Source organism: Amblyraja radiata, chromosome 1 (assembly GCF_010909765.2).
Source record: "Amblyraja radiata isolate CabotCenter1 chromosome 1, sAmbRad1.1.pri, whole genome shotgun sequence".
NCBI classification, from domain to species: Eukaryota; Metazoa; Chordata; class Chondrichthyes; order Rajiformes; family Rajidae; genus Amblyraja; species Amblyraja radiata.
Window position 1 is genome coordinate 37185103 of NC_045956.1, and position 25595 is coordinate 37210697.

General features: G+C 42.1%; 1 protein-coding gene and 1 long non-coding RNA gene across 4 annotated transcripts in view; one reads left to right on the forward strand and one right to left on the reverse strand.

The window, feature by feature from the left end:
• The window catches only part of elf2 (E74 like ETS transcription factor 2), a 160899-nt gene that overhangs the window by 36959 nt on the left and 98345 nt on the right, over window positions 1–25595 (forward strand). Inside the window, exon 1 of one of the 3 annotated variants that reach the window (XM_033020654.1) lies at window positions 22277–22416. The exons of the other annotated variants lie outside the window; for them this stretch is intronic. Within the exon in view, the coding sequence (XP_032876545.1) occupies window positions 22359–22416 (58 nt within the window). The 5' untranslated portion in view covers window positions 22277–22358. Of the gene's footprint in view, window positions 1–22276; window positions 22417–25595 lie in introns of those variants that run through there. 3 annotated transcript variants of the gene reach the window in all.
• On the reverse strand, window positions 20792–23033 carry LOC116973026. The gene is made up of 2 exons (XR_004411978.1): window positions 22570–23033; window positions 20792–21449 (listed from the first exon to the last, which is right to left on the reverse strand). It is a non-coding gene; the product is annotated as an uncharacterized LOC116973026 (long non-coding RNA).

The window sequence follows — 25595 nt, forward strand, 5'->3', positions numbered from 1 at the left end:
CCCCTCTCTCCCCTCTACCCCTCTCCCCCTCCCATCCCACTCTTACCCCCACCCCCCTACCACTCTCCCCCTCCCTCCACACTCTTCCCCCTCTCCCTCGTCCTTCCCCTCCCTCTCCCCTTCCCCCAAACCTCTCTCATCCCTTCCCCCCTCTCACTCCTCCCCTTCCCCATCCCTCTTCACCCCCATCTCCCCCCCACCCCTTCCCCTCTCTCTTGCACCACTCCCCGCTATCCCTCTCCCACCCCCTACCCCTCTCCCCCCCTTCCTGCCCACCCCGCTCTCCTCCCACTCCCCACTCTCCTCCCCATCCCCCATTCTCTCCCCCTACCCCGCTCTCCTCTCCCTCCCAAATCTCTCCCGTTTCCTCCTCCCCCTCTCCCCTCCCTCCCCTCTTCTCCCCCTCCCCCCACCTGTGTGTTTGGGGGGTGGTTAGTGTGAGTGTGATGCTGCAGCCCCCCCCCCCCGCAAATGCACTTGGTCTAATACATACTATACTAATATATACTATACTAAGTGGGACCCGTTGGGTCCCAGCATCACACGGGAGGGCTGGTCCCCCAACGCAATATTCCGCCTCTCCACCAATTCCAATATTGCTGGCCAGTGGGGAGGTTTCTGGAGCGCTAGTATGTGTGTTGTGGGTCAAAGGGACTGGCTTCCAGAGGGCTAGTATGGACATTGTGGGCTGAATGGATTATTGGGCTGGCAGCTCAGTCACTCTGGCCGGGCAGCTCAGTCACTCTGGCTGTTGTGCACTGAAGGAACTGGTTTCCAGAGGGCTAGTATGGACATTGTGGACTGAATGGATTTTTGGACTTGCGGTTCACTGAGTCATCGGTGGTGGGCTGGCACTTCAGTCACTTACAGCTGGTGGGCTGGCATTTCACTTACTCATGGCTGGTGGGCTGGCAGCCCAGTCACTCACAGCTGGTGGTGGCAGTTCACTCAGTCACCCCTCTTCCCTTCTCCCCCCCACTCTGCTCCATGCCATTCCCCTCCCCCACACGCATTCAGTTCATCTCCCCTCAATCTCCCCCCATGCACTCTTAGTGGCTCTCCACACGCACACACGCATTCACACAGACACTCAGACACTCACGCAGACACACACTCAGACACACATACAGACACTCATACACAGAGACACAGTCAAACACTCACACACATACACAGACACTCACACATACACACACTCATACACACACTCACACTCATCCACACACTCACACTCATCCACAGACACTTACACAGACACAGCAACTCATACATACGCACGCACAGACAGACGATGCGCACACACACTTTAGAAACTATAGAGATACTAGCTGCAAGCATTTTAGAACCAATAGACATTTTTTTGCAAGCTTTTGAACCAATAGACATTTTTTTGCAAGCTTTAGAACCAATAGTCATTTTTTTGCAAGCTTTAGAACCAATAGACATTTTTTTGCAAGCTTTAGAACCAATAGACATTTTTTTGCAAGCTTTAGAACCAACAGACATTTTTTTGCAAGCATTTTAAAACCAAAAAAGACATTCTGCAAGCATTGTAGAACCAAAAGAGACACTTTTTGCAAACATTGTAGAACCAAAAAAGACACATTCTGCAAGCATTGTAGAAACAAGAGACACATTCTACAAGCATTGTAGAACCAAAAGAGACACATTCTGCAAGCATTGTAGAACCAATAGACACTTTATGCAAATATTTTAGAACCAATAGACACTTTTTGTAAGCATTTAGAACCAATAGACATGTTTTTTTGCAAGCTTTAGGACCAATAGACATTTTTTGTAAGCATTTTAGAACCAATAGACTTTTTTTGCAAGCATTTTAGAACCAATAGACATTTTTTTGCAAGCTTTAGAACCAATAGACATTTTTTTGCAAGCATTTTAGAACCAAAAGAGACACTTTTTGCAAACATTTTAGAACCAATAGACACTTTGTGCAAACATTTTAGAACCTATAGACACTTTTTGCAAGCATTTTAGAACCAATACACTTTTTGCAAACATTTTAGAACCAATAGACACTTTTTGCAAGCATTTTAGAACCACTAAGGGCACACATTTGAGTAGACATGTGTTATTCACAGCTCAGAGAAACGTGACCCTCTGCCTTCCTCCATCTTGAAGAGACTGTGAGGCACACCACTTCCGGATTTTATAGTCCCTCCCCCTCCCGCCTTTGCAAGCATTTTAGAACCAATAGACACTTTTTGCAAGCATTTTAGAACCAATAGACATTTTTTTGCAAGCATTTTAGAACCAAAAAAGACAAATTCTGCAAGCATTATAGAACGAAAAGAGACACCTTTTGCAAACATTTTAGAACCAATAGACATTTTTTGCAAGCTTTAGAACCAATAGACATTTTTTGCAAGGTTTAGAACCAATAGTCATATTTTTGCAAGCTTTAGAACCAATAGACATTTTTTGCAAGCATTTTCGAACCATATAACCATATAACAATTACAGCACGGAAACAGGCCATCTCGGCCCTACAAGTCAGTGCCGAACAACTTTTTTCCCTTAGTCCCACCTGCCTGCACTCATACCATAACCCTCCATTCCCTTCTCATCCATATGCCTATCCAATTTATTTTTAAATGATACCAACGAACCTGCCTCCACCACTTCCACTGGAAGCTCATTCCACACCGCTACCACTCTCTGAGTAAAGAAGTTCCCCCTCATGTTACCCCTAAACTTCTGTCCCTTAATTCTGAAGTCATGTCCTCTTGTTTGAATCTTCCCTTTTCTCAAAGGGAAAAGCTGATCCACATCAACTCTGTCTATCCCTCTCATCATTTTAAAGACCTCTATCATGTCCCCCCTTAACCTTCTGCGCTCCAGAGAATAAAGACCTAACTTATTCAACCTTTCTCTGTAACTTAGTTGTTGAAACCCAGGCAACATTCTAGTAAATCTCCTCTGTACTCTCTCTATTTTGTTGACATCCTTCCTATAATTGGGCGACCAAAATTGTACACCATACTCCAGATTTGGTCTCACCAATGCCTTGTACAATTTTAACATTACATCCCAGCTTCTATACTCAATGCTCTGATTTATAAAGGCTAACATACCAAAAGCTTTCTTTACCACCCTATCTATATGAGATTCCACCTTCAAGGAACTATGCACGGTTATTCCCAGATCCCTCTGTTCAACTGTATTCTTCAATTCCCTACCATTTACGTCCTATTTTGATTTGTCCTGCCAAGGTGTAGCACCTCACATTTATCAGCATTAAACTCCATCTGCCATCTTTCAGCCCATTCTTCCAAATGGCCTAAATCACTCTGTAGACTTTGGAAATCCTCTTCATTATCCACAACACCCCCTATCTTGGTATCATCTGCATACTTACTAATCCAATTTACCACACCTTCATCCAGATCATTGATGTACATGACAAACAACAAAGGACCCAACACCGATCCCTGAGGCACCCCACTAGTCACCTGCCTCCAACCCGACAAACAACCATCCACCATTACCCTCTGGCTTCTCCCATTCAGCCACTGTTGAATCCATCTTGCTACTCCTGCATTTATACCCAACAGTTGAATCTTCTTAACCAACCTTCCATGAGGAACCTTGTCAAAGGCCTTACTAAAGTCCATATAGACAACATCCACTGCTTTACCCTCGTCAATTTCCCTAGTAACCTCTTCAAAAAATTCAAGAAGATTAGTCAAACATGACCTTCCAGGCACAAATCCAGGCTGACTGTTCCTAATCAGACCCTGTTTATCCAGATGCTTATATATATTATCTCTAAGTATCTTTTCCATTAATTTGCCCACCACCGAAGTCAAACTAACAGGCCTATAATTGCTAGGTTTACTCTTAGAACCCTTTTTAAACAATGGATCAACATGCGCAGTACGCCAATCCTCGGGGACTATTCCCGTTTCTAATGACATTTGAAATATTTTTGTCATATGGACATAGACATTTTTTGCAAGCTTTAGAACCAATAGACATTTTTGCAAGCTTTAGAACCAATAGACATTTTTGCAAGCTTTAGAACCAATAGACATTTTTTGCAAGCATTTTAGAACCAATAGACATTTTTTTGCAAGCTTTAGAACCAATAGACATTTTTTGCAGGCTTTAGAACCAATAGACACTTTTTACAAACATTTTAGAACCAATAGACATTTTTTGCAAGCTTTAGAACCAATAGACACTTTTTGCAAACATTTTAGAACCAATAGACACTTTTTGCAAGCATTTTAGAACCACTAAGGGCACTCACATTTGAGTAGACATGTGTTCAGTGTTATTCACAGCTCAGAGAAACGTGACCCTCTGCCTTCCTCCATCTTGAAGAGTTAGTGAGGCACACCACTTCCTGGTTTTATAGTCCCCCCCCCTGCCGCCAGCGGGGGCAGCAGAGAGAATGGGGAATTTTGTAAAAACATTAATATCTCTCATTTTTCATCGACGGGAAAAATCCTCGGCACACATGCGGCGGAGGGGGGCTCTGAGCAAGGTGGCCAAAAATGACGGCCGTAGGTGGCGGCGTTCTCTCGTAAATCGCAGCACAGACGGCTAAAAGCGGTCAAGAACAGAGATTTAGTAATATAGATATATATATATATATATATATCTATATTACTAAATCTCTGTTCTTGACCGTATATATGTGTGTGTGTGTATAGACACACATACACACAAACAGAACAGTGCAACAATAATAATAACAGTCTACTGTTCAGAGCCTATATGAGGTTGTAGTGGTTAATAGCCTGATGGCTGTAGGGAAGAAGCTGTTCCTGAACCTGGACGTTACGGTTTTCAGACTCCTGTACCTTCTTCCCGATGCCAATGGTGAAAGGAGTGTGAGGCCAGGATGGTGTGGGAGGTCTGATGATATTGGCTGCCTTTTTGAGGCAGCGACTCCGATAAATCCCTTCGATCGTGGGGAGGTCAGAGCCGGTGATGAACTGGACAGTGTTCACAACTTTTTGCAGTCTTTTCCGCTCCCGGATGTTCAAGTTGCCGTATCGGACAATGATGCAACCAGTCAATATGCTCTCTACTGTGCACCTGTAGAAGTTCAAGAGAATCCTCCTTGACAAACCGAAACTCCGTAATCATCTCAGGAAGTAGAGGCGCTGATTTGCTTTCCTTATAATTGCATCAGTGTGCTGGGTTCAGGAAAGGTTTTCTGAAATATGCACGCCCAGGAGTTTGATGTTTTTGACTCACTCCACCATCAGTCCATTGATATAAGCAGGATTGTGGATCCTCATCCTTCCTCTTCCAAAGTCCATAATCAGTTCCTTGGTTTTACTGATATTGAGAGCCAGGTTGTTGTGCTGGCACCATTTGGTCAATTGGTCGATCTCACTTCTATACTCTGACTCATCGCCATCTGTAATTCATCCCACAACGGTGATGTCGTCAGCGAACTTGACGATGGAGTTCGCACTATGTCCGGCTACACTATGTCCATCATGAGCTTAGAGTGAGTAGAGCAGGGGGCTGAGCACGCAACCTTGAGGTGCTCCCGTACTGATTGTTAAAGAGGGTGAAGTATTTCTGCCAATTCGAACCGACTGTGGTCTGTGGATGAGGAAGTCGTGGATCCAATTGCAGAGGGATGCGCGGAGACCCAGTTCCCTGACCAGCTTGGAGGGGATGATGGTATTGAACGCCGAGCTGTAGTCTATCTATTGTCAATACTAATTCTGTTAAGCAAAATGCCACAATTTTTTACACTTGTTTCAAGATTTTCTCAATTTATCTTTATCTCTGGATAGTTAGTGATTTTTTTTTTAAATTATGGGAGTGAAAGTGAAGTCCACATCTTTGCATAAAATGTTTTTAATTGATGTTCATAGATCACAAAACATTTTGGGAGAATAAAATGTGTTTAGTAAGACAGTGAACTGGACGTTGATTCAGTAATTTTTTCGAGATGGAGTTAAATCTGTGGGGATTAAACTGAGCGAACAGGATGGGTGATAAAGTTTGTGGAAAAATAAACAGTTGGACTTTTTTTAAAGTACAGCTTTTAATTCCACATGCTCCCAGGCATCAAAACATAACTCATATTTTGCACCACACGAAGTTACAAAACACCACACTTTTTTATTTGAAATGTAATGGTTGGTTTATTTAATTTAGCCCTTCAATTGGTAGATCGTTTTTAGGCAATTTTTCTCTTTAATTCCATGCAAATCTAATTCCCATCCATAGACAAAGTGGGCCTAGATAGAGTGCATGTGGAAAGCATGTTCATGCACTCTAGACTCTCCACCATTTGGCGAGATAAAGTCTACCTCATCTCCATTCTAAACATACATCCTTTTATTCTGAGGCCTGGGTGCTCTGGGTCCTAGAGGGTACAGCCTCAGAAGAAATGGACGTACCTTTGGAATGGAGATGAGGAGGAATTTATTTAGCCAGAGGGTGATGAATCTGTGGAATTTATTGCTATTTGACTATTTGGAAATCTCAATAGCTCAGCATCTGACTTGCCAGCTGATGTTTGCCACACTCTCTTTTGACTAGCTGGGTCTTTATTTCCTGCACTCCTTTTAAACATTGTGTTCTGTGAGAGATTTATGATCATACTGTGAAACATCTTAAAGAAAAAGTTTGCAGATGATAAAAAATAGACGATGGGGCAGGTAGTGCAGAAGAATCAGGGAGTCTGCAGATGGGAGAGTGGGCTGAGAAGTGGGAGATGGAACACAGTGTAGGAAAGTGTGCGATCATGCACGTTGGCAGTAGGAATAAAGGTGTAAACTATTTTCTAAATGGGGAGAGGATTCAGAAATGGGAGGTGCAAAGTGACTTGCAACTTTCTGTATCTGTGAATCTGAAATTCATTGCTGAAGGCAGCTGTGGAGGCCAAGTTTTTTTATCTTTTTAAATTGGAGATTAACATGTTCTTTATTAGTAATGGTGGCAAAGATTATGGGGAGAAGGCAGGAGAATGGGGTTGAGAGGGAAAGATAGATCAGCCGTGATTGAATGGTGGAGTAGAATCAATGGGCTAAATGGCCTAATTCAGCTCCTATGACTAATGAACATGAAAATTGAATTATGTTGGAGTATTAACAGGAATAACATTTACTATCTCGAAAATCTTGTCAAGGACCTCAAACATCCTGAAGCATGCCTGATTATTGGAGTTTATCTACATTATCTGAAATTCTGGGTTTAATTTCTTAACAGCACATGGTCTCTATCACTGTTTCAGTGCGTTACGGGCACTTACTTTTCATCACCACTTGCAACTGGCTTAAAAACTCGGAGATAAAGATACCGATGCTATAAATCGTTTAGCGCGAGTTAACCATGATGTGTAGTGGCAACTGGAGAACTTCACAACGGCGCAACATTATAGCACAGGTGTCGCTGCAACATCTCTCTGTAGAGAGTAATATGCAGCATTCTTTTGCATGATTCAATAAGGCAAAAAGAGACACATCTATGAGCGGAAAATCACAAGTAGTGAGCAACAACAGTCAGATTATTGGATTTTAAAGAATGTTCTTAAAGAGGGGATGGTGGTGGAAAGCTGTGCTGCTTTAGGGAGTGAATTCCCTAGGGTGGTGCAAGGTGGATGATGATTCACCCTGATTGAGGATTCTTGAGTTTGCCAAGCTATATTGGCTTCCCTCCAAGTCTGTCATCAACCTATCTTGGAACCTGTTTATCTCCAGCGTCATAGAAATAAGGTTAAGAAAAAGGACACTTTTTCTTCTTGATTAGTACGAGTGTCGAGTTATGGGGAGAAGGCAGGAGAACAGGGTTAAGAGGGAGAGATAGATCGGCCATGATTAAATGGTGTAGTAGACTTGATGAGCCGAATGGCCTAATTCTTCTCCTATTACTTATGACCTTGTGACACGAATTGCTGGACTAAATCAGTCAGTCCGCATCTCTGGTGAACATGGAATGGCAATGTCTTGGGTTCTTCAGACTGATTATAGCAGGCGGGGAGAAAACTGGAAGAGAGTTAAAACTCTTATCTCTAAACATTCTACGTAGCCTGTGGCGGGTTATTGCTCAATAGGAAGTTTGTACTGTAATTGTGGTGAAGCATTGATACAAGCTTTCTATTAAGCACTATCCTGCTGTGGGCTATGTAGAATTTCTAGAGATAAACTTATCACATTTACAGCCTGATCATTGTCAGCTCTGTTTCCTATATACGCCAGCCACCAGATATACCAAAGAGAGGTAGGTGTGTGCATAATGCTGAAGCTTGCTTAAACTGATGCCCTGGTGGAACATTACACATGGGATATGTTCAGATGTTGAGATAATGCCAAGAAGCTCACTCTCTAGTCAAGGTTTTGAGAATAAACAGACTCGCTTCCTAACCCTGGGAGGTGGGGAGGGGACAAGAATGTATCTGGGGGTGATTTATGAGTTTTCCATATAGTTTATACAACTATCTTTTAAAAATCTGAAAAATTACTTTAAACTTAATTGAGACAAATCAAAGTGCTTAAATTTGCTGTTTTTTTCCAATTTTGCCTATGTTCAGAAGCATAGCAAATGGTTGTTTGGTCGTATTGGGCATGGTTTAAGGTCAAGTCATTTAATGCTTTGTCATTTTCATAAGGCAGCTCACTCCTGTTTACTCTTTATCTAGTAAATGTTACTGTAGGAAAGAACTGCAGATGCTGGCAGACAGGAAGCAAAGAGTAGGAGTAAACGGGTCCTTTTCAGAATGGCAGGCAGTGACTAGTGGGGTACCGCCAGGCTCAGTGCTGGAACCCCAGCTATTTACAATATATATTAATGATTTGGATGAGGGAATTGAATGCAACATCTCCAAGTTTGCGGATGACATGAAGCTGGGGGGCAGTGTTAGCTGTGAGGAGGATGCTAGGAGGCTGCAAGGTGACTTGGATAGGCTGGGTGAGTGGGCAAATGCATGGCAGATGCAGTATAATGTGGATAAATGTGAGGTTATCCACTTTGGTGGCAAAAACAGGAAAGTAGACTATTATCTGAATGGTGGCCGATTAGGAAAAGGGGAGATGCAACGAGACCTGGGTGTCATGGTACACCAGTCATTGAAAGTAGGCATGCAGGTGCAGCAGGCAGTGAAGAAAGCGAATGGTATGTTAGCATTCATAGCAAAAGGATTTGAGTATAGGAGGTGGGAGGTTCTGCTGCAGTTGTACAGGGTCTTGGTGAGACCACACCTGGAGTATTGCGTACAGTTTTGGTCTCCTAATCTGAGGAAAGACATTCTTGCCATAGAGGGAGTACAGAGAAGGTTCACCAGACTGATTCCTGGGATGGCAGGACTTTCATATGAAGAAAGACTGGATAGACTCGGCTTGTACTCGCTAGAATTGAGAAGATTGAGGGGGATCTTATAGAAACTTACAAAATTCTTAAGGGGTTGGACAGGCTAGATGCAGGAAGATTGAATGCAACATGTTGGGGAAGTCCAGAACAAGGGGTCACAGTTTAAGGAGAAGGGGGAAGTCTTTTAGGACCGAGATGAGAAAAACATTTTTCACACAGAGTAGTGAATCTGTGGAATTCTCTGCCACAGAAGGTAGTTGAGGCCAGTTCATTGGCTATATTTAAGAAGGAGTTAGATGTGGCCCTTGTGGCTAAAGGGATCAGGAGGTATGGAGAGAAGGCAGGTACAGGATACTGAGTTGGATGATCAGCCATTATCATATTGAATGGCGGTGCAGGCTCGAAGGGCTGAATGGCCTACTCCTACACCTATTTTCTATGTTTCTATGTTTACACCGAAGATAGACCCAAAATGCTGAAGAAAGGTCTCTACCCGTGACGACGCCCATTCCTTGACTCCAGAGATGCTGCCAGTCCCGCTGAGTTACTCCAGCACTTTGTGTCTATCTTCGGTATAAATGTTACTGTTGGCTTTTCTCGAGTCAATGAAATTATTAGATGGTTTAAAATGTGCTGCTATTCACAAACCCATCTGATTTCTCTTGTCATGTAATGAAGGGTGTACAACAAATTGCTAACCTTTCTCTGAGATATGCAATATAACCTTTCTCTGAGAGATGCAACGTTGCTTTGGATTTTTTAAAGATAAAATATACTATTTTGGCTCAACACTGTTCGATTACATTATTAGTGTGTTTTGTTTCTCAGCTGAATTTGACCTGCAATTGGTTTATACCTCTGTATTGATTTATACCTCAGGGTGTCTGTGTAGCTGCTGTTTCTAGAGTTGCAGTATTTAGATATTGGAGCAACTAGTGTAGTGTCATAATACCGCAGCGGAAACCATGCTTCCTTAATTGATGACAAAGGAAGTCTCTGTTAATCCTGTGTGCAGCACATTGCCAACTTTCACCCTCCCAGTGGTTTGCATTTCAGTTTTATGGCTGTGGAAGTACTTTCAGATATAATTTGACCACAAACCGATCAATTTAGTGGTAATATTTTCAAGGAAGCCAGGGTGAACTTTGCAAAAGGTCCACAAATAAGGTGGCGAATTGTAGTCTTATATAATTAGACGAATTAATTTATATTTAAATAATTTGTATAATTTTCCCTTTGCTCCTGAAGAATACAGTAAACTGCTTCTGAGCAGTACATCAGCTAGGTATTGTGATCAGTTTGTGGCTTTCAAGATGGTGTGCTCCAGTTTTGATCTTGAAAGCAAAGACATGAAAATTGATGTTGAATAAGAAGATTTGTGTAAAATTTTACACAACCCTCGGGAAAGCTGATATATGGTGTATGACACAGAAATTGTATACATGTGCAGGTTCAACGTATGCATTGTTTTATCCTTAGTTTAATTTTCTTAGTTTTAAGAAAAGGGAAACTATCACTTAATCTCAAGGTCTGTAAATTGAATACTCATGAATTATGAAGGGTAAATTGTTAATTTTACTTCGGAGTCACGTGAGTGACTACGTGAAGAAGGCCCGTCCAGGCGCACATGCGTCATATCGTCAGACGCATAGCGACTGCGACCGCGGTAGGAGGTGCAGAGCCCTCCAAGTGGTGAGTGAAAGAAAAACTTGAAGGTAAGTACTTTTACTTTCACTTTCAGGCTGCTTTTCTTCCGTGGAGACTGCGTGCAGAGAACACAGGCAAGTCTTATTGTGGAGAAAAGTGGGAGAAGTAAGGGAAAGCGCGCCGCAGTAAGAACTCAAGAGGACAGAATGTCTGAGAGTAGCGGGCGCCCGACGAAAAAGTCGGCGGTAGAAAAACCAGCAACTTCTAAAACGGGAGAAAAAAGCCCCTTTGAAACACCAAGGCCAAAAAGAAAACAAAGAGGCCAGTGGACTCGGATGAGTCGGAACTGGAGGTTATGTCAGACCGAGTTTCACAATTGGAATTCCTCATGGGGAAAATGATATGCAAAGGCAAACTCCGTAAGGAGTATAAAAACCGCGGGCCTACAGGAGAGCCAGCACATGGAACACCCAGAAGAGGTCCTGGGAAACGTTGGCCTACAAGTGAGCCAGCGCCTGAAATGCCTGATGATGATGAATATGTATGTTGGCCTAGCAGAGAGTCAGCAACAGAAATGTCTGATGATGATGAATATGTAGTTGGCCCAGCACAGAGTCAGCAACAGAAATGCCTGATGATGATGAATATGTGGTTGGCCTAGCACAGAGTCAGCAACAGAAATGTCTGAAAGACAATACAGACGTTAGTCTACAGGAGAGCCAGCGTATGAAGCAGCATCCAAAAAAGGGCTGCCAGAATATGGTTCTATGGAAGAGCCTGTGACACCCAAAAAGGGTTTACTAAGCGTAGGCCTATCAGAGAGCCAGCACATGAAATACCTGAGAAGAAATGCCAGGTGAACCCCATTATGAGGAGGAATATCCAGAAGATTCTGACAATGAATCAGATGAAGACCAGAGCCCAATACAACGCAAAGTACCAGGTCTGGCTCAAACATTCTTTAGTCCCAGACACAAGGGACAACCTCTGCCAGAGGATATAGCAGAAAGTATAAATTACCTGCTTTCCCATCATTTGGAAGAACCAACGATGGATGAGATTGTGAACAAATACGAAATCCCGCAGAATTGCGCACTGCTAGCAGTCCCAGCACTAAACAGTGAAATATGGGGTTATTTGGGCACCGCAGTACGCGCACAAGAAATGAGGTTACAGCGGGTACTAAGATTAATGGGGTCAAGCATTAATGGCGTTTGCCAGAGACCTGGAAGAAGGAAATGTGACAACGTCACAACAGAATGTTATGGGGATGATGTGTAATGCACACTTTGAAATAAACTGTATTCGTAAAAGTGCGATAAGACCTAACATACATCCTAAGTTTGCAGGGCTCTGTAAACCATCGAATATACAATTGCCGAACTTACTCTTTGGAGAAGATCTTGCCAAAAAGCTGAAAGTCTTAAATGAAGAAGCAAAAACCATGGGTATGATAAAACCACCGATGTTTGGCAGAACAGTTCGAAGGCAATATCCATACCGAAGGGTGGCTGGAGCTGGTGAAGGAACAAGTCGCTCGTACCCGTATACTCGCTATTGGCGCACGACCCTAGGACGTGGAGGACATGGCATTCCCACAAGGGACAAGGTACAAAAGGTGACACCAGCAAACCCTGAGGTAGGTGGTTCTGATTCTGAAAGAAACATATCAGATGTTTCATATTCACAAACTGGGGGAAGGTTACAATTCTTCCTAAAAGAATGGCGTAAAATAGCATCTGACGCTTATATACTGTGCAGTATAATGGGGTTTAGAATTGAATTCTACCAACATGAAAATCCCCCTACTCAACATATTCCGAGACAAATACATTCTTTCTCTAAAGAAGAGAATAGAATCTTTCAAGTAGTACTTGACATATTGAGTAAAAAAGGGGTGATTGAGAAAACAGTCTATCAAAACCACCAATTTATATCTAGTATTTTTTCTAGACCAAAAAAGTATGGTGGCTGTAGAATCATTTTAGATTTAACAAGTCTCAACCCTTTTGTACAGTATAAACATTTTAAAATGGAGACATTTACTAATGCTTTGCATCTAATTTCAACAAAATTCTATATGGCAAGCATAGATCTCCAAGATGCATATTACTCTGTGGCCGTGCATGTGAATGATCGTAGATATTTGAAATTTATCTGGATGAATCAAATGTGGCAATTCAAAGCATTGCCTAATGGCTTAACCTCAGCTCCTAGATTGTTTACAAAATTGCTAAAACCAATTTTAGCATTGTTAAGAGCCCAGGGCCATTTGGTAATGGCTTATTTGGATGACATTTTAATTGTGGGAGACACTGAAGCCACAACAAAAGCATCAGTTTTAGAAGTCAAACTAACATTTCAAAATCTGGGCTTTCTTATCCATCCAGATAAATCTAGACTGTCACCTAATAAAACAATTGATTACTTGGGGTTCCCTATTAATTCAGAGCACATGACAGTGACCTTACCCAAGGACAAACATTTGCAGCTTATTGAAGGCTGTAACAAACTAATTTCAGATCAACAACCATCAATCAGGCAAGTGGCAAGCCTACTTGGCAAACTAATTGCTTCTTTTCCAGCTGTTCAGTTTGGTCCACTGCATTACCAACAACTGCAGCGAGCAAAGGTCCAAGCATTAAAAAGACATTCCGGGCATTTTGATAGACCCATGCAACTACCAAAAACAGCAATTGATGATATACAATGGTGGATTAAGAATGTTCATTATTCTTACAGAAATATTCTGGTTGAATCACCAGCTATCATTCTACAAACTGATGCAAGAGCACTAGGTTGGGGAGCTGCTGATACCATCTCGAGCTGTGGAGGTAGATGGAATGCGGAGGAAGAACCTTTGTTCGAGGCACATGGCATTAACTATCTTGAATTATTAAGTACATTTCATGGGCTTAAAGCTCTTTGCGCTAAGGTGCAAAATTTGCACGTGCAGGTTCAGATTGACAACACTACAGCAGTAGCATATGTCAATCATATGGGTGGAATCAAGTCAAAAGCATGTGACAGATTGGCAAACATGATCTGGCACTGGTGCATTACGAGAAACATTTGGCTTTCTGCAATTTACCTCCCAGGTAAATTCAATATAATTGCAGACAGTAGGTCACGAAAATTTAATGACAACACAGAATGGATGTTAAATCGTGACATTTTCCATAACATTGTTCAAAAATTTGGAAAAATTGTTGATTTGCAGATTCTAAAAAGGCCATATGTCGGAAGACTATCAAATCGCACTATGGATGTAATTGCAGGATCCTGGAGGGATAGTACCCAGAAGCAGTACATTCCTTACATTAAGAAATGTGAGGAGTTTTGTGCCAGACAAAACATTTCATACCACATTGCAGACACTTCAGATGTTGTAGAAATGTTGTCAACATTACATTTTGATGTAAATTTAAGTTATAGTGCGATCAACACTGCAAGGAGTGCCCTCTCTGCATATTTATGGAGAGCATCTGAACAGGTTCTAGGATCACACCTCTTGGTTTGTAGATACATGAGAGGGTATCTTTAATGCTAAACCTCTCAGACCGAGATATACGGAAATCTGGAATGTGAGATATGTACTCATGTTACTTCGGGATTGGAGTCCCATCTCAAATTTGTCTTTAGACAAAATTACCATGAAAGTAGTCATGTTAATGGCATTAGTTTCAGCACAAAGAGTACAGACATTACACAAATTACGTATAGACAGAATGGGAATGACAACAGAGGAAATTACATTCTATGTCTATGATTTGCTAAAACAGAGCAGACCAGGAGTCACGGGGTGTAAATTGGTCTTTACAGCATATCCTACAGATCCAAGACTTTGTGTAGTGACACATTTGAAACACTACATTGAGGCCACCAAGCACCTTAGAGGTGTAGAATCCGCATTGTTTATTAGCCATAAAAAAACACACACAAAAGTGTCAACACAAACCATTTCCAGATGGCTGAAGCAGGTGCTATTGGATGCAGGAATTGATACTGACAAATTTAAATCTCATTCCACTAGGCAACATCGGCGGCCAAGGATTTGGACGTTCCAATAGACCATATCCTCACGGCCGCAGGATGGGCAAATGAAAGGATGTTTTACAAGTATTACCACAAAAAGATTGCAGACCCTGGTGTATTTGGTGGTACTGTTTTGGATTCAGTATTAAATGTTCCCAGTGATTAAAAGGGGACGCAAAATGTTTATCATAAATAAACCATTAACTGATTACATAAATATTATGGTTGCATGTTATTGACTGTCTTTCACTCATAGTCAATCAAATGCAGTGATACGCCGGAATTGAATCTACAGCCTGAAATCACAGAAGCTTTAAAACCTTCACGTAGTCACTCACGTGACTCCGAAGTAAAATAGTAAGATTAAACGAGAACTTACCAGTTTGAAGTTTGATCTTTATTTTATGAGGAGTTACGTTGAGGGACTACGTGCCCTCCGCTCACACCCTAATAAAGATCAAAGGTAAGTTAAGTTGGTATCACGTAGCTTACTATTATCCTTCGGTATCTATCATCTGTGATTTCACACCGCTGCTTTGAAGATTGACGCATGTGCGCCTGGACGGGCCTTCTTCACATAGTCCCTCAACGTCACTCCTCATAAAATAAAGATCAAACTTCAAACTGGTAAGTTCTCGTTTAATCTTACTAATCTTCTGCATTCATAAAAATATGCTAAATGCAGAAAATGTGAATAATGTAGTGTCTTCGGTTTGGCTTTTAACATTTTGAATATAAGGCCATATCACGTTAAGGATTGTTGGCCAAGATCCGTGACCTTCATTTTACCATACCCACATGCTTCTGGGCCAAATGTGTGAGGCTAATTTTCCCAAGTTTCATGCCCTTTGTATCCAGCAACGAAATTCAGTGGTGGCTGGGCATGAATGGTGGAGACATGAACCTAAAATGTTCCTAATAACTGCAAAGCAGTGAAAAATGGCTAGTCACCACGAACTTCCAATTTACAAGGGGGCGACACAGTGTTGTAGAGGTAGAGCTGTTGCCTCCCAGCGCCAGAGACCCTGGTTTGATCCTGACCTCGGGTGCTGTCTGCGTGAAGTCTGTATGTTCTCCCTGTGACCGTGTGGGTTTTTTCCAGGAGCTCTAATTTCCTCCTACATTGCAAAGATATTCAGGCTTCTGTAAAATTGCCCCTAGTGTTTTGGATGTGAAAGTGGGATAACATAGAACTAGTATATGGATGGTATGGACTCGATGGGACTAAGGGCCTATTTCCCAGCTATATATCTAATCTCTAAAACTTCTTAGAGCTTTTAAAAAAAAGAAGTAAAAAAAACAAAATATTTGGAAAATAATAAACATCAGATGAATGCAGTGAAATAAAGATAAACTTTGTTTCCTAGTCTGCAGACTTAACTTTTCTATACTAAATTTGAATGTGACTGGATGTTGTATCCTGCACCAGATCTGATCAGAGAAGCGAGCAGACAAATTCTGTTCCCCACCTGTCCTGTATTGCCCAATTATGTCAGCAAGTCCAAGACTTTCAACCAGATGGTCACTTAGTTACATTCAAATGGTGAATGCTGGCAGCCAAAAGAAAATGAATACCCGAGGTAAAATGCTGATGTACTGAAGTTATTTTTCTGCTTTAAGTTGCCTTAAAGTTCGGATCCTCACACCTGCTTTGTTCAGCGAGGTCATGGCTGTGTTTTTGTTTTGCCTCAAAACCACAGTCCTGCACCAACCCATAAACTTAGATTTCTCTTGTACACAAAAATGTAAGAATAATCCTTGACTGGGCCTCCACAGCCCTCTTGTAATGTTGGATATTTTCAATTCTCTGGGTGAATAAGTTTCTCTTGGTCCCAGTCAAGTGCAGGCATCCTTTCATTTTCACACTGATCCCTGGTTCTAGACTGCCCCAGCTAGGGGAGGTATAACCCCCTCAAACCTCATGAGGGGTCATTGTTGTCTGGTGAAAACATAGCAAAGGTGAATGATCTGGTGGAATTATGGTAAGCAAGATTTTGTGATCCAACGGGAAGGAGGCAAGATAATTTGTGTTCAGGTTATACATACAAGTAACCTATCTGCTGTCTGGCGTTTTCCAGGATTACGATGTTTCAGTTCAAAGTTGTAAATAAGACTGTTAGAGGGAACTGCAGATGCTGGTTTACACCAAAGATAGAAACAAAATGCTGGAGTAATTCAGCGGGTCAGGCAGCTTCACTGTAGAAGAGGAATAGGTGACTTTTTGGGTCGAGACATTTCTTCAGACTGAGAGCTAGGGGAGAGGGAAACTAGAGTTATGAAAAGGTACAAAGAACAAAGGAAAGAAAGGTTTGAAAAGAACAAATCAAAGCCAGCAACGGTGATCAAGGAAAGGTGGAGGCCACACTGGTCAATTGTTGGCTGTGGAAAAGGTGATAACGAATGAATACAGACAGTGAAACTGAACAGGACGGCAGTCTAGAGCATTAGAGGAACTTGGCATGCTCAAAACGGAAGATAAGAAGTCAGTCAAATGTACAACACATGACGAATCACAGAGTGAAAAAACTAGCTGATGAACGGTAGTGGAATTGTGATTGCTGTACATGGTTACACTGGCGATTACCTCTGATGTAACTTGCATTTCTTGTGTTTTATTGTCATATGTTCCAGAGAGAACAATGAAATTCTTACTTGCAGCAGCACAATAGAATATGTAAACATAGTACACTGTAAACAATTTAATAAACGAGAGAAAAAAAGTTCAGTGTGTGTGTGTATATATATATATGTGTGTATATATATATATATATATATATATATATATATATATATATATATACACACACACATATATATATATATATATATATATATGTGTGTGTATATATATATATATATGTGTATATATATGTGCGTGTGTGTGTGTGTGTGTATATATATATATATATATATATATATATATATATATGTGTGTGTGTGTGTATATATATATTCATACTCACAAGTACTCTGAAGAAGGTGTAGGAACCATTTATGTTTAGGCTAGCTGCTGTTGGCATATTATATTATTTTGTCTCGATATTTCTACCAGTATTATTTTGGACACTTGGGGGCGGTCATTTTATGCATAGAGGGGCATAACATATGGGCTTAGGAGACAGGGAGTGATTCAGAGCAGGCAGAGGAGATGGAGAGTACACAGTTCTCACCAGATCAGGGGGGGACAGAAAGCTACTTGTGTGGGAATAAGGAGAACCTGGAATGTTCATCTCTTTGTTTGTGCAACTACTTCAATAAAGAACTGGAAATAACAACTGGAAGATCTGTTCTTTTTGGTCCGCGTATGATCACTCCTACTTACCTGTGTAGTAATGGCAATGAGAAAGAAGACACTGGAAAAGTTAAAAATTGCCATTACAGAAGGGTATCGACCCGAAACGTCGCCCATTCCTTCTCTCCAGAGATGCTGCCTCACCAACTGAGTTACTCCAGCATTTTGTGTCTACTGACAAGTACAAGCACACACAAAAAAAATAAGCAATATTAGTGCAATAATAATAGTCTATGTAGTTCAGAGCTTATTTGAGATTGTAGTGTTTAATAGCCGAATAGCTGGGGGGAAGAAGCTGGTCCTGAATCTGGATTACTACCCTTTTCACAATATAGATTACGTCACTTTGAGTGTGACTGTAAGAGTTGGGATCAAAATCATTTAAAAAAATTGACACATTAACTGGTTTAAAGAGACTGTGGGTGCTGCCTTGGTACCAAGTGGATCTGCTCGACCTTCAAAATGTTTAAAAACTGCTCTGTAGCGCCTAGAACCCACAACTGCAAGCAATGGCTTGCAAGGTTGGATACATAATATAAGACACAAAGTGCTGGATTAACTCATTGGGTCAGGCATCATCCCTGGAGATCACAGATAGGTGATGTTTCAGGTCGGGACCCTTCAGACTGATTCTTGACCCAATTGATCTGTGTTCTCCATGGGAACATCAATTGAAAAAAACAAAAGCTACATTCTATTTCACACGCTTTTGTCCTTCATATCGAAGCAGCATTTGCATTCACAGTGATCAGCATCTGAGGACATTCACTCATATTCTGCAAAGTAAATTTGGTATTTCCTGCTGTTTTATGCCAAATTGTCCCAAGTACCTTCAACCTGTACCCAAAATGTAGAGGAACTGCAGGTGCTGGTTTACATAGAACACAAAGTGCAAGAGTAACTCAGTGGGTCCACTGAGTTACTCTTGCACTTTGTGTTCTATGTAAACCAGCACCTGCAGTTCCTCTACATTTTGGGTACAGGTTGAAGGTACTTGGGACAATTTGGCATAAAACAGCAGGAAATACCAAATTTACTTTGCAGAATATGAGTGAATGTCCTCAGATGCTGATCACTGTGAATGCAAATGCTGCTTCGATATGAAGGACAAAAGCGTGTGAAATAGAATGTAGCTTTTGTTTTTTTCAAGGATTTGAATTTAAGGAACATAAGGTTCTGCAGATGCTGGAATCTTGAGCAAATCACAAAGTGCTAGAGTAATTCAGGAGATCAGGTAGCATTTGTGGAGGGAATGGACAGATGACAGTCCCGATGTTGGGGGAGTCCAGAACCAGGGGCCACAGTTTAAGAATAAGGGGCAAGCCATTTAGAACAGAGATGAGGAAAATCTGTGTAGGTGGCAGTGGAGGCCGGTTCGCTGGATGTTCTCTGGATAGAGAGAATTAGATAGAGCTCTTAAAGATAGCGGAGTCAGGGGATATGGGGCGAATGCAGGAACGGGGTACTGATTGTGGATGATCAGCCATGATCACATTTAATGGCAGTACTGGCTTGAAGGACTGAATGGTCTACTCCTGCACCTATTGCCTATTGACATTTTGGGTTGGGACCTTTCCTCGGACTGACTTCTGACAGGTGCAGAAAGCTGCAAAAGAGAGGTGGAGATGGGACAAATCTTGGTGAGCGATGGTGGATACAGGTGAGAGAAGTTTGATGGGCAGAAGAGTGGAGTAAGTGAATTTATGATATCAGTCAGAGTGGGTCTCAGAATTTGTTGCAGATTGTAGCCCTTGATTTGTTTCACTGGCCAGAGGTCCTCAAGCTTAGAACATTACAATTATTCAAATAACTGTCTATGAAACATGAACAAACATTTTAATATTTTAATATTCACATGTGCATGGAAGAAGTAAGAGTGCAGGAAATTGAGCGCAAATGCTTTAAAAATTGTCCCTAACTTTGAACATCATATCTGTACTTGGAAATCTGTTATTTGGTTTCAACTTACTTTGACCAAACTGATGCATATGTATTCGCCCACTACCTTCCAGTTGAAATTAGTGGGCAAGTACATATTTGATTTATCCAGACATAAATAAGGGAAAAAAGTGAGTAAAAATAAAATTGGAAAATTATAAATTTGATTAACGTTGCAAATAAATGATAATTTTGTAAAAATAAAAGATAGACCCTCAGTCTTGCACTAAACGTTATTTACTTATCATGTATCTACACACTGTAAATGGCTCGATTGTAATCGGGTATTATCTTTCCGCTGACTGGATACACAACAAAAGCTCTTCACTGTACCTTTACATGTGACAATAAACTAAACTGAACTGAATAATTTTGCAATAAACGCAAAGCAAGTCTTTTAACCATAGTCTGTGAACCTCTGTGGTAATGCTTGTGGTTAAATAGTTACATCTCCTTTATCAGCGATTTGAATTGTGGTGGATATTTGGAAAGGATGAATGAAGTTATAAATCAGACAGAGCTCTTAAAAATAGTGGAGTCAGGGGATATGGGAAGAAGGCAGGAACGGGGTACTGATTGTGGATGATCAGCCATGATCACATTGAATCTCTGATTTTGGTTATTAAATAAATCATTAATACATAACATGTATTGGATGTTGTAGGTACATTATTGGTGAAATGACATTCTGAATTATTTTTCATCTGCAGGGTCAGAGGAGAGATCAATTTTGCCACTTCCGTATCTTGCATGAATCAGTTGTTTATTTAGCTGTGATCTGAAGTTCTAGTGCCAATGGCATGTACTAGGCACAAGAATTAAAGGATATGCAACGGCATTCACGTCCACTGGACTTTAAAACGCCCATCTTCAACTCAACTTTCAGTGAAAGATCGTTCTTCTAAAGAAAGTTTCTATTTTGGTTGAGTTAATTAATGGAAATGAACAGAGGGTAGATTGGCTTGGAAATCGATTCTGCAAATACCCATTCGTAGCGGCACAATGACATTTTAATCGTCCTGGATTGGCAGAAAGTGGACGTCGTGGGCCGGAGAGCCACGTTAACAATAAGTTACGTTTGTTCTTGTTTGGTAGGAGCAGAATAACTGCATTTTAGCGCAACAGGTATCACCAGGAAATTTTTGGCGCTTGAGATTAACAAGCCATCACAAACCTGGTTTGTGGAAGTACCTGAAATGTACTTCATTCATTCAGCTAGACTTGTAACACAGAACTGCAAAAAAAAGTTCACATAAAATTAATAAACTTGCAATTACAAGCTTAGTTTAATTTAATCGAAGGGTTGATAGCAATCAGATTTGTAAAACTTTTACAAAGCTTACTTAGTTGAGTTTGCTGTCACTTTCACTTACTGAATAACGTGAAATGTCTCCCATGTATCCTATGACTTTGAATCACCACGTGTAAGGTATACGGTGTAAGTGCTCACGACGTCGGAAATCCGAATGGGATTCTATTTTTGTTTTAACTAGGGACTAGGACTTTATCTAACTGTTCTCGCTCGCTGAGCTAAGAATTTGAAATTAACCGCACAACAAAACCATGTGTCATTGCAATCGTTCTTTTTTTTAAATATCCGTCAAGTGGCGGGACCTGATTCGGTTTGGGAAAGGCAAGCATACCACATTCCTCCCTGTGTGGCCTGCCCTCGCACTTAACACCAGCTAGAAAGCGAAGCGCGCGTTTTGCAGTTGAAACAATAGCGGGATGGTGTCTGTGGCTCTCGCTCTGGATCTCTTTATCACCCTTAAATGTGGAGAGAAGCAAGCCACATGCTGTATGATTTACCCCCACCTTATGCCGCGAGTGCACTTGGTGAAAACAATCCATCATATCAAAGGACTAATTATTTTTTTGAGGGGGAGGGGGCAAAAAAAAGCGTGGAAAGGGTCAATTTGAATTGAGAGGTTTTTTTTCTGCGGGGTGTTTGGTTATTTTACTTCCTGCTGCTGCTGTTGGCTCTGGTCTCGGCTCAGATTTGTTTTGAGTTGTGGTTAGTGTGTGGCTGTGCGGACGGATACGGCTGTGTGCATGTGTAAAGATTTCCTGTCGCTGCGCAGTGATACCATCAGCAGCACTCTCTGACTCTGGGAAGCTGCTGCTGCTGCTGTTTGCAGAGAAGATGGCGACTTCACTTCACGAGGGTCGGAAAAATCAGCTGGATTTACTCATCCAAGCCGGTAAAACTCGCCAGCAAGAACTTTCGTGCCGCGCCCGCCGGCGAGTGCTGCGCGGCGAGTGTCAGCGGAATCTGACTGCGCTCTGCTTGTCCCGTTACTATAAGGAAAGGGGGGTGGGGGGGTTGATCAGGAAGTGATCACCTTGTTAGCAACCTGCATGGCGAGAAGAGCTCTTCCTGATGACTTTTGATGAGGGGGAAATAATAAAATCCAATTATCATTTTTAACAATTCTTATACATTGTGTCTTTGCAACATAATACTTGGAGAATTGTGACCCAGTGGAATTTCATTTGCAGGACGCGTCTGTTACTAAAGCGCTATTTTGACTGCTTGCGCCTTAGCCGTTAGTTTATATTATTAACTGCGGAACCAGGAAGTGTTGTGGATTGTTGTCTTTCCGACGTCTTGCCACGCTGTCTTGCTCTGCTAATACTTGGCGCTTTAAATCGATAGTTGGTGCGTGCGGGATAATGCATTGTCGAACTTTGCCACGGAGGAAGAGCTCGCACTTTTAGTTCGGGTTTGGGGCATGTTTCAGTCGGGTTGTATTTTAATCTGGAATCATTCATTTTGATAACTGCGCCGTCGCAACCACTCTTGATGGCGGAAGTGCCACCGCTCGGTGTCGGGGTGATGGACGCGCGGCGCTGGTGGGAGGGACCGGGAAAGGAACGTTGCGTGCCCAATTGGAACGTGGCCCGGGAGGGAAGGACAATGGAAAGCGGGCGAGCGGCGTTCGAAATTGGAACGCTTTTGCGCCGGCGGGTTCGAATGGAAGCTCGCTCCTGCCAGCAAGTTGGGTTGCAGGCCGGGGGCGAGGAGCGCGCAGCGAGGAGGAGGGTCTGTAAACACGGAAGCGAGCGACTACCACACCGCTCTGTCCCCTTCACTCCAGCTCGCCGAGGAAGCGCGGGATTCAATCGCCGACTCTTGTTCAGAGAGAAAAAAACCCAACAAATAAAACACGGTTCCCATTCACGACTGGATTCTCCCCATAAAATTACCATTGGGTCAACAGGTTTGCGAACCATAGCACCTTACTAAATATAGATAAGACTGACACACAATGCTGGAGTAGCTCAGCAGGACAGGCGGCATTTCTGGGGAGAAGGAATTGGGTGACGTTCTGGGTCGAGACCCGTCCTGGGTCAGGAGGGTTGTTGCGTATATTATGTGAGACTTGCTCCCTGCGCATTTATGTAGGGCAGTTATGGAACAATGACATTTTATTTACTGCGAAACACCTCCACCAATCACTAATTAAGGCCAACGCAGATACATACTCTTGGACGGTGTTTATTGTGTAGAAAACATGCGATGTGTGCGATAATGTGCTCGGACGAAGTGCGTAGTTACCAGTCGGAATTGTACTCAAAGAAGCATTCACATATTATTTGTGCTTCAAATAAAGTCACAAACTAAACATTCACCAATCAAGACATGATATATCCCACTATGACATGCAGCAAAATTATAAGACAGTATCTCAACTCTTTTTACACATTGCTGGAGTATGGTGTACAATTTTGGTCGCCTAATTATAGGAAGGATGTCAACAAAATAGAGAGAGTACAGAGGAGATTTACTAGAATGTTGGTACACAAAAATGCTGGAGAAACTCAGCGGGTGCAGCAGCATCTATGGAGTGAAGGAAATAGGTGACGTTTCGGGCCGAAACCCTTCTTCAGACTGGAAGAATGTTGCCTGGGTTTCAGCAACTAAGTTACAGAGAAAGGTTGAACAAGTTAGGTCTTTATTCTTTGGAGCGCAGAAGGTTAAGGGGGGACTTGATAGAGGTCTTTAAAATGATGAGAGGGATAGACAGAGTTGACGTGGATAAGCTTTTCCCACTGAGAGTAGGGAAGATTCAAACAAGAGGACATGACTTGAGAATTAAGGGACAGAAGTTTAGGGGTAACATGAGGGGGAACCTCTTTACTCAGAGAGTGGTAGCTGTGTGGAATGAGCTTCCAGTGAAGGTGGTGGAGGCAGTTACGATTTTATCATTTAAAAATAAATTGGATAGTTATATGGACGGGAAAAGAATGGAGGGTTATGGTCTGAGTGCAGGTAGATGGGACTAGGGGAGAATACGTGTTCGGCACGGACTAGAAGGGCCGAGATGGCCTGTTTCCTTGTTGTGATTGTTATATGGTTATTGCAATTAATGCAATTTCTATTAGTTCTTTCCACTTCCAAACAAAAATGTGGTTGGATTATTCAGCGTATGATCAACCTGTGTCAATAAATCCTGGACCATGGTAACACATATGCATACGTATAGTTGTGAATGTTGCTCATTAATTAACTACAGTACTGATACTCTATATTAAGAGCATTGATTTGCCGTTAAAATGAATTCTGTAATAACGTGTCAACGGTAGCAGTGTCAATCGAACACTGCGGTTTTAATGTTTCACGTGTTCACAATATAATTCATCCATCTTTATAGATTAAAACAAATATTAACATTGGGAATTAAAACACATTTGATTGCATTCCGTTATCAAACATAGTCAATGTTCGCTCTGAAGACATTTCCAGGACAATAGGGTCAGGTGTGTGTGTGAATCAGTGCGGGGTGAATAGATGGCCGGGGGGGGGTTAGAAGGCAGTCGGTGCCGAATGGATGGATTGAGGCAGGTGAATTAGCACGTGTTGGTTGGAGTAAGTAAAATTGTGAGGGGAGAGCACGGGGGATGTCGGTGGTGTTGAATGGGGGGGGGGGGGGTTCAGTACAGGATGGATGGGGGTAGACAAAAGTGCTGGAGAAACTCAGCGGGTGAGGCAGCATCTATGGAGCGAAGGAAATAGGCAACGTTTCGGGTCGCGACCCTTCTTCAGACTGTTCCCCCCATTCTTCTTGAATGGGAGGATCAGTACAGGATGGATGGGGAGGGGGGAGATCAGCGCAGGATGAATGGGGGGGGGGGTCAGTACAGTGTGGATCGGAGGGTCTGTGCAGGATGAATGAGGGGAAGGTGCAGGGTAAATGGAGGGTAGGTCAGTACGGGATGAATGCGTGGATTAGTACAGGATGGATGGGGGATCAGTACAGGATGGATGGAGAAGTGCAGGATGGATGGGAAAGGGTAAGTACAGGGTGAATTGGGGAACCAGTGTAGGATGGATGAGAATCAATGCGAGGTGGATAGGGTGATCAGCGCAGGATGAATA